Consider the following 10068-nt stretch of genomic DNA (forward strand, 5'->3'; position numbering starts at 1 on the left):
CACCCCCACCCCCAAATAACTACTTGCAACTGAAGGGCATAAATGTACAGAACCTGCTTCCTGGTATGCTTCTAGGCTCACAAACTGCATAACTTAGTGAGAGTTACACAGCTTCTTAACACCCGTGACTTAGATAACAAGCTCACTCAGTCAAGTCCTGATGTGAAGAAACCAATCCTCCTAAATCAGCTTCACCTCTTCAAACAGAAGTGGGTTTTGGGAAATGTTCATAGGGCAAACAGATGTGAAAACTGGAGACTTTACTCCACTTGGCAAAAGTTAGCTCAGACATACATAGTTACCTGTAGTCTGAAATCAAGCAGAAAGCGGAGTAGATTTGCACCTTACAGACTAACCAAAGTAGGTGTGTTTTCTCTCTCATACACACAGCACAGGCTTTCATGGGCTGAAGTTCACTTCATCAAGTTAACTCCCCAAGAGAAGTACAGGTAAGAGAAATTCACTGTATAAGTTCTTGCTAATTTAGTCCCAGTCGGTTTTTTTTCTCCTAACCTTGTATCATAAGGTGTTATCACAGGTATGTCACAAAATCTGACTTAATCATTTATTTTTTCACACCAGCTCAAGGCCGCTGGTATTTCTCAGATGTGGGATAGGGGGCAAAGAGCTCTATTAATTTCACGTAGAACAACAGAAGAACTTTTCCTACTGCTGAAAGCATTTCATAAAAAAAAGAACCTTTCACCAACAAATGGAACAAAAAGCACAAAGCCAGTTAAGTGTAGTCACAATACCCAGAAAGATTTATTGATATGCTCCAGAACTTAAGAGTACATAACAAAGTTAAAAGGTTATAAGGACAGCCAACATTGGCTCTGTTAATTATGACTTGCTCTTGACAAAATCATGTCATGATCATAGAAATAAGCTGACATGTTACATTAATTTGGGGGTGGCAGGGGAAGCACTTTGGAGGATTAGGATCCAAAGAGAACTTAGTAAAACAGAAGAAGTTACCTGAAAATGCCGAGTACTGTCCTTAGGATGGAACACAGTCACGTGCACAAATACAAGTTAGGTGATAACTGGCTAGACTGTAGTACTACAGGGAAAAAGACAAAGCAACAACACTATGCAGAGATACTGCAACAGGAGAATGGAAGTCACTTCACTTGAAGTACAACAATTCAGTACCAATAATGCTTCACCTAAAATTATGGACACTGCCCACATTTCTTGAAGAGACAAATCCAAGAGAACAAAGTCAGGTCTAGAAAACATGGAGTCACAAGGAAAGACTTAATAGTACTTAGCATGAAGAGACCAAAATGTGTGCGTGTCACAGGGAGGGGTGGAGATAGAAAGAGAAGGAAATAGGAAGTTGTTAAGCCTGCAAATAAAATAAAGGGTAGTTAAAAAAGTTGGCGGGGGAGGGGGGGAAATCTTGTCTAGCCCCCCAAAGCAAGATACAAAGTTTGCAATTCAAAAACTAAAGAGGGGCTATGTCTACATCTACATTAATGTGCAGTAGTTATTGCACGCTTAGGGCATTTATACTCATAGCTTTGTCCTACAGAATCTGCTCCACATGTTCTATAAGCAGCGAGATGTGTCAGGGCACAAAGTGGTAGCAGTGCGCTTTTGAACTAAAGCATCTCCAAGGTTCATTTCACTACTTATACAGCTGTGTGCATCACAGCACCAGGTGCTTTTCAAAGCACCTGGTGCTGTGGCATTTACATGTGTCAAAAAGCTGTATAGTAGGACCAGGAGACACATTTTAGGTAATGCTATTGTGCAGTAACCCTATTCTACTATTGTGCATTAACATGGATTTTATCCACCATGCTAATGTGCAGTAGAATTAGCCTACTGCGCTTGAAGCTTCATGTACAGGTGTGCCAAAGGAAATCTACAATGAATACTAGCAAGAACTTGAAAGTATGAGGGTGGTCAACTATTGGAGTGAGTTGCATAGAGACTGTAGAACCTGTGGAATAGCGCAGTTTAAACCAGCATACACTTTGGTGAGCTTTAGACAAAAGATATCCCAACTCAAGTAAGATGTTTGACTAGGTGACCTTTATCAGTTCCACCTTCCACCCTAATTTCTTCTGTGTAGAAGCCCTTAACAGGCAATTAAGATGCAAGAGCCAGCCACTACTCTGGTGACATCCTATATAGAATATCCTTATTTGTCCCAAGTTTGTGCCTGTGGTGATAAGTGAGATAAGGAGAAGGAAAAAAAAAAAGTGATGAGAATAGATTATTGAACTCTCAAGATGGGAATTTAATTGTTCCTCTCCCCTTTCTGTGGGGAACATATGAATGTTACTGTGCATAGATATACTAAAAGCAAGTTTCTAGTTGCCTTGAGAGGGAGTGGAAGGGCAGGGAGGGGAAAGAGAGGTAAAGAAGCGCAACCCAGAACTGGGTAAATTAAAAAAAAAGATTTAAGAAAAGTGTATGCACGGACCACCTCACCCCTCCCTCCCCCGCAAAAAAACACCACCCCCAAACCAAAAAAAGCCACAACTGAGACTCGCTTTCAGCCAGCATGATGCTTCCATGCTTATTTAAAGATATTAGAGTCTTACAGATTGAGAGAAGCAGGTTACCCCATGCATCTTCTAGGCTTCCTTGATAGTTCCTCAGTTATGAGATATTATCAATACCAGATAAGACACTTTACTGGATGGATCATGGCCTACTCCTATTCAGGACATTTCTACTGGGACAAGAATATTCACCATCTCAGCAGTGCACCTAGATAAGCCAACTATTTCTTCCCAATATCTGGAAGGCCCAAAAATATAATGTTGGTCTATGCAATTTAGTAGTAGCAAGTTACAAGCTGGTAGTACAAATAAGATTTGGATAGAGACCTAGTCTCAGGTTTACTTAAGTTTTGTGATCCTTCAACTTGGGTAGTCACATTTGGCTTACTACATTACAGACGCTTCTGATCCTAGAAGCTCTCTGGGATCTGCAGTGCTCAAACATGCCTATAAATTCCAGAGCAATGTCAACTACAGTACCGTCTTACCAAGTAACGTATGGAAAGCCATTTTAGACACAAGTATTATTTACCTAATTCTTTATTTAGAAAGTTAGAGGGTTAACAACCCTAGAGAGAGGAAAAAAAAAAAAAAAGACATGAACAAGCTTGGTAAAGCTCAATAAATAAAAGAAGCAGAATCTACTTCAGAATTTCTGGCACGGAGGCGGCAAGTCAATGATTTCATCCAGGGTAGAAAGGAAGCTGGCAGTTGACTGTAGCAAGTCTGAAAGAGTTAAAAAAAAAAAAAATTAAAAAAAAGTAAGTAGAAAATGGAGCAGGCAAGTCTCAAAACCTAGCAATCATTTGGAAGAAACACCCCACACAAGTAACACACACTTGTTTCACATATTGGAGATAGTTTAAAAATAGAGCTGGCAATTGAAAAGTTTCAAATCTCAGTTATTTGCCTGATGGTTTAGAATTCTCTTGAACTAGCAAAAAAGCTACAAATCAGGGGGGTCCCCGCCATCCCCTTCGATTCCTGTTTTATGCAGAAGAAAACAAAAACCAAACAACCCAAAATGCCAGGCAGAGGGTTGAGGGATGTGCAACTGCACCACTTTCTCTACCCTGCCCCCAGTCTGCAACTGTGTATGGCCATTTGTAGTTTTATTGCTAGTCCTGTCTCTTCGGTCCATAGGTGTTAACAATCCATCCATTTGAGAGAGAATCATTAGCCTCCATACAAAAGAGAACCTTTTTAATAGTGTTGTTGTTCCACTATTCAAGCCTTCCATCTGCAGTTTTACCATTTGTTAGCCATCCCTGGTAACAGACAGTACCAGGGATGGCTCTTTCACCCCTGAAGGCTGTTTTTAGCTATGGTCAAAAACATTAAATTCAGATGTAGAACCAACAGACCGTCACGTATTAGAGGCACTGTTAAGATACTCAGGATGACTAGATTTTGTTCTACAAGTCTGAGTAACTGATGTACATTTAACTATGACTACAGGACTAGTTAAACAAATCTTTTGACTATTTTCTTGCATTTAAGTTTCATATATTACCTAACAAATTAGCTAACATTCCAATAAGGCTGTGTTTTTACTCTGATATCAAAATGAATAAGCAGTCCTAGACCCCAAGCAAATTAGTAACACTTCTGGTTTCTCTTTAACTGGGGGGGGCAGGAATACAAAAAGAGGAGTTATGTTATGAGGCGATGCTCCACACCATCTACACCTTATCAAAATCCTAGATCTGCCCATGACTGCACACACCCTATTTTTAGTCTGTAGCAAAGTTCTAGCATGAAGACAGACATTCACAGCATGAAATTAAGTTGTTGCTGCCGTGGAGCTTAAAAAAAAAAAATAAATAAAATCTCTACTACTGCTTAGTACCTATAGATTTAGTAAGATGCTACATATCATCTTCAGGAGTCACTTTATTGGCTTGGCCACATCTCGGGAACAGTTGAGTCAAGAAAAAAAGAGCCCACTCTAGTAATATAGTATCCCAGTCATTTGAGTCAGGGCTCTGTGCACATCCCTCTTTTCACAAAGAAACTGTGGACACCAAAACCTAGACAAGTCCTCACTTACCACACTCCCATGAAATTGGAGACAGCTTCATAGGTGATGGGACCAAGTTTACAAGTCTGTCAGCGGACTTTTCTTCAAATATCATAAGAGGTACACCAGTCAAGGACATGTCACTTAGTCTATGTTCTTCAGGAACTTCAAAACTCTCAAAGTCTGCTTAGGAAAGTTAGTTTCAGTCACATAGTATAGTTACTTTTAAGTCATACATTATAGCTGGGCACATTAAGTTTGTCCATTAGATTTGGAAATTTTTGGAAGGCTGACTCGTAAGAGGCTACTAGGGACTATATTAAAATCAATAGACCTTAATGTATACACTGTTGTGCAGTATTTGTGTGCCTTTGCCCAAAGTTAGTGGACTGTAGTTAATATTCACTAGGATCTAGGAAGCTGTGGTTGTTGTATAGGGGTCGCAATGTTTTTGGGCTGACTGCTGCAAGCAGCCTGGGCTCTGGGCAGGCCCAGGGAACCAGGCCCAGGCTGCTCCCAAGCAGCTGCACCAGGGTCTAGAGCTCCAGCCCCAGTCACTGTTAGCAGCAGCTGCAGGCATACCTCTGGCAGCACAGCTGGGAAGGGGGAGGAGCACAGGTAGGATGGCCCCTTCTCCACCGCAGGCTGGCACTGGCTGAACATACAGGGGCAGTACAGACCCCACCAGGACCCCCCAGGCTGCAGAGACAAGAGCCGCAACCAAGGTTTGTGCTACTGCATGGCAGTGGCTTGGCTACGAAGTGGGAGCAAGAGCTGGGGCTGGTAGTGTGGGTTGGTCTGGCCTAACCTAGTGGCACTCTGGCACAGGAGAGCCACCTCCATGGCACCTTGTTGTTGTTTACAGGTTCACAGCTGCCTGCCACATCCAGCCTGGGCTCCAGGCAGCTGCTGCCCGACAGAACCAAAGCTGCTCACAGCAGAGCTTGCAGCTTCCCTGCCACCTACTGCAAACAGCCTAGGCTTCATTGCTGGCAACACTGCTCAGAGCCCAGGCTAGATGTGGCAAGCTGAGCAAAACAGCCTCATGTGGTATGCTGTGGCACATGTACTAAGAGTTGCCAACCCCTGTTCTAGTAGCTTTGATATAGCCATGATGGCAGTAAGTGACCCCAAACACCATTTTGAAAGTGTGTTTGTTTCATGAACTCACTAACATATCTTCAAGAGAGGGACAAGGAAAGAGATCTTACCATACCACTGGTATCTGAGGTATGGGGTTTCCAAGGCTGGGAGGCACAGTTGCATGCCAGGTATGACGCAGTACATTGTCCCAGTACCAGCTTGTAGTCCCAGACTGAGCATATTGGGTCTAACCCCCACAACAATTAAGACTGACACTGCTGGGGCCAAGTCTCAACCTTCCCCTCAGCCCACCCCTCCCAGACCCATGGGGAGGCTTTCCCCTCACATACTGTGCACCTTTATCTTCCCCAGCTAGGTTTTTGTTTGGTTTTGGGGGGGAGGGGGATAGAGAGAGGTGTGGGTTATGTGAGAAAATAACGTATTTAAGTGAAAGCTGCAGTGTCCATCATCTACCTGGTCATAGGGTATCCAGGTCACTGCCCTTAGAGAGATTGGACATAATTTGAAGGCTTGGATTTTGAGGCTAACCTTGTTTTACTTTAAAGTCAAGGCATATACTTTAGGCAATTTAAGATTAATGACAGATAGCTTAGTGTTACTGAGTTCCTACCTAGAGGGTTGTAGGTAAACAAGTTTTCAATTTCTGGGTAGGTTTCTTCAGGTACTGCATTGCAACTTCCCACTTCAGTGGTCTTTTCAGTAGTACTCTGTAAATAAATAAATAAAAATAAAATATATATTAGTTGAAGGGATACTAGCTAGGTTCTTAAGTAATGACTTTAAAAGGCAAACTGGACAAGGGGTTTGTGCTCATGCACACAGCTATGGAACTCCAATATATATCAAAAGGCAAGGGCAGTGGTCAATTTGGTTGCTAGTTTGCTGTAAGATTATGTTCAGTAATATGACCCCAGTAATATATGTGGAGTCATAGGACAAGACAACCTCATTTTACATAGGTCAGAAATATCATGTGGATCATGATCTCAGACTTCTTGGGTCACTCTTCCCAACCTGGCTGCCAGCAAGGATGTTGTCCCCTGCATCTACATGGGGGGGGCAGCAATATCTAAACATGTTTCTCTCTTGTCCTAATCCCTTGGACCAGAGACTTAAGCATACTTAAGGATCTACTTCCTGCTAAGGACTCATGCACTTACCTTAGTCACAAGCTGCTTTTGTGTTTTTAAAGTTTCCTTCTTTTTTGTGGATTGCAGAGTCCTGTTCACATCTCCTAGAGCCTTTCTGAGAGACTTAGATGCGACTGGAGTTGCATTAATTGTTTTTCTAACATGGGGAGTCTGCACCTGTGACCTTTCAGACAGAACTTTTCCTGCTGCAGAGAAAAGTTTTAAGATTCTTTACATGCTTCGCAAATACCACTATGAGCCATTTCAGTACTTTCTGCCTAGGAAGGAGGAACTAGTTACAGTTAAAAAAGACTTCTACATAGGGATAAAGTTTTAACCTTGGAGAATTATTTCCTTGTCACTCCACTCCCACAAATAGAGTAAGGCTGCCTGTAAAAAGATAAAGCCCCCTGGAAGCCTTTGAAGGAGAAAAGGGTCTCAGAAGAACAATGAAAACAGGTTCCAACAAGAGTCTACATGTTTGCTTATATTACTCAGAATTCCCACACCTCCCATGCCAGAAATAGCAAGCCAGGCACATTCCTGGTTTATTTTAAAATGTTCAATTTTTAAAGGCAAAAGTGCACACTCACAAGTTGAAGGCAATCTTAGTCGATCCTTAGAAGTAGCACCAGCTTCTCCATTCTCCTGGTCTATGAATATAAGGGTTGCCATGTTCAGATCATGGAAACAACTTAAAAATAAGAGAAAGCTACATGAGAATATAATAATACCTCCTCCCAGTTCAAGAAATGCAACAATTGAGACCTGCATGATGAAAGTGCTAATATAGAAGTACATTGGAAGATACTCTCATGACAAAAAAAAAAAAAAAAAAAGAAAATTGCATCTACACAGTTATACCATCTTTCTGGAAAGTTGACTTGGGTCTTCTTACCTCCATATTGTTTAAGAGTACTACTCAAAAAGGTTTATATATAAATACATTGCAACTTGATGGCACCTGCCCTGAGCATGGCCCAACATAGGCCCTGCCAGGAACAGCCCAACAGCAGCATCCTGTCCCACATTGCGCAGCTCCAGGGACACACCCCCATGCCCTCCCAAGGTGCACGCAGTAGCAGGAGCTGCCACACCCTCCCCCTGGGGAAGCTGCAGCTCCATCCCATGCTTCACCCCAGGTCCCACCACTATGTGCACCCCTGGGAGGGCACGTGTCCCCAGATCTGCACATGGGGTGGGACTGGCACCAGGCTGTGCTGGGGGTGGGTGGTGGCAGCAGCAGCAGAAGGGGGCTATGGCAAGTTTTGGGGTGGCTGCAGCCCCTCCCAGCACTGCCACCACCTGACCAGAACAGTCTAGCCCAGCCCCTGCCAAGAACAGCCCAGCACAACCCTGACCCCAGCCCGTAGCAGCATCCCACCCTACCTACACAGATCCAGGGGCACATGTCCCCCTGCCCCATGCACTCTTGGGGTGCATGCAGAGATGGGAGCTGCTCCCATGTAGCTCAGTCTAGCATCCCACCCCAGCTCCTCTCCCACCCCCACCACTGGGGCCTCGATCTGCCCCTTCTCCCAGCCCATTCCCTCACAACATATTTACCAGCCAGAACTGGCTGTTCTCTTGGCCACCTATGTGCTGTGCTGCAGCTCTGTGTGTGCACGTGGCATTTTTCAGTCACACTAGGTCTAGAATATTTTAAGTACTCCTAGGGGTGTGCATAACCCCAGCTGACAGCCACTGAGCTAGGCTGCTTAGTTACACGCACTGAACTGCTAAAGTCCCTTCTGCTTTCAGTTAGGAAGTCACAAGCAATTGACTCAATTTTAGTAGAGATGCACCAATACATTGGTCCAATATTGGATTGGTACCAACATGAAGAAAATTGTCTACTGGATATCAGCCTTATGGGGCTGATATATGCCCATGCTGCATGCAGCCACAGCACGGAGCAGAGCTGGCAGTGTGGAGAGCTGCCTCCAGCTGCCAAGTCAGAAAGGGAAGTGGGAAGGAAGGGGTGTTGGGGGTGGGGGGGCCCACACAGATCAATGCCCCCTTCAGCAAGGGAGGGGGCAGGTGTGGCCCAGCCAGGGCAGGGAAGGGGACATGGGACAGAGGCACAGCTCAGAGGTGGGGGCAGCTCCTGCCATGGCTCTGCTCCCAGTCCTGGGCTGCCACCCAGCCCAACCATGGCTTTTCCCAGCACTTGGGTGGAACTGAGGCATTCAGCCAGGGCTCTGCCAGGTGGTGGCACAGGGCTGGGAGCAGAGCCACAGCAAAGTTTGGGGTGACTTCAGCTTCTTCCCAGCACTGCCGGAGCCTGCTCCAAGCCCAGGGCCCTACTGAGAAGAGTCCCATGCAGTGCCAGCTGCCACCTGCCCCATACCAGCTGCCATCTATACCACAGCAGTGGCCTGCCCCATACTGTGCAGATCTAGGGGCACACCCCTCAAGAAGTGCAAGCAGCAGCAGGAGCCACCCCCACCCCACAAGCCGTGGCTTCATCCTGCACCTCCCCCACCCCTGCCCCCACCTGCTTCCTCCCTCATCAAAGGGCTCTGATCTGCCCCTTGCACGCTCCTCTCCTTCCACCACACTGGACTTACCACCTGGAGACAGCTGTATCAGAAATCAGACTGGTATCAACCACTATACCCCCTTAAATTTCAGCCCCCAAAAACTCTATCAATGCACCCCTAAACTTTAGCAGTCCGATTTAGTCAGCAGTGAACCTCTCGCCTGGCAGCACACTAGGGCTGGGGGTCTCGGCTGTGGAAAGGTTGACAAAGCTTCCAGCCTCGCGCTGGAGCAGTGCAGGCTGCCACCCGCCTTAGGGGCTTCTGCCTGACCGCTGAGCTACCCGCTTCCCTCCCCGCCGGCACTGCAGCTCTCTCGAGTGTCGCCCCGGGACAGGCGCCGCGCTCCCAGCCCGCGGAGCCTGAGGCATGACCGGGCGTCGTGCCCTGCACTGGGGCAGCGCGTCCGCCCGAGCTTGGGCGCGGCCCCGCGGGCGACCCGACCCGACCCGACCCGACCCGACCCGACCCGACCCGACCCGACCCGACCCGACCCCAGGGCAATGCAGCGGCGGTTGAAGCCCACCCAAGATCACAAACAACCTACCCCACACACTCACTAATCTCTACACAATACAATCAGCGGGAACGCTTTTAAACATCAACCTTGCCTCCCATTGGCTGCTTCGCTCGGGCCCCAACGCTCGGACTCCCGATTGGCTGCCAGGCCGCTCCGCCAGGGGAGGGGCGTGTCGCCGCCAGCACGAAAGCGGCCATCAACCGGAAGTTGTGTGTGCGCATGCGCAGTTACGCCA

The 10068-nt window shown here is 46.2% G+C and overlaps 1 protein-coding gene across 4 annotated transcripts; it reads right to left on the reverse strand.

The window, feature by feature from the left end:
- Positions 1-741: 741 nt before the first annotated feature.
- On the reverse strand, positions 742-10006 carry PTTG1 (PTTG1 regulator of sister chromatid separation, securin). 4 transcript variants are annotated; one of them, XM_019478529.2, is made up of 6 exons: positions 9925-10006; positions 7367-7467; positions 6804-6979; positions 6254-6350; positions 4570-4722; positions 742-3245 (listed from the first exon to the last, which is right to left on the reverse strand). In XM_019478529.2, the coding sequence occupies exons 2-6, from the start codon at positions 7446-7448 to the stop codon at positions 3166-3168; spliced, it is 588 nt and encodes a 195-aa protein (XP_019334074.1). In that variant the 5' UTR covers positions 7449-7467; positions 9925-10006; the 3' UTR covers positions 742-3165. The 4 variants fall into 4 exon arrangements, with proteins under 4 accessions (XP_019334074.1, XP_019334072.1, XP_006277846.1 ...); XM_019478527.2 differs by having other exon boundaries at positions 9920-10003; XM_006277784.4 differs by having other exon boundaries at positions 9861-9962.
- Positions 10007-10068: the final 62 nt, after the last annotated feature.

This window comes from Alligator mississippiensis, chromosome 9 (assembly GCF_030867095.1).
Source record: "Alligator mississippiensis isolate rAllMis1 chromosome 9, rAllMis1, whole genome shotgun sequence".
Lineage (NCBI taxonomy): Eukaryota > Metazoa > Chordata > Crocodylia > Alligatoridae > Alligator > Alligator mississippiensis.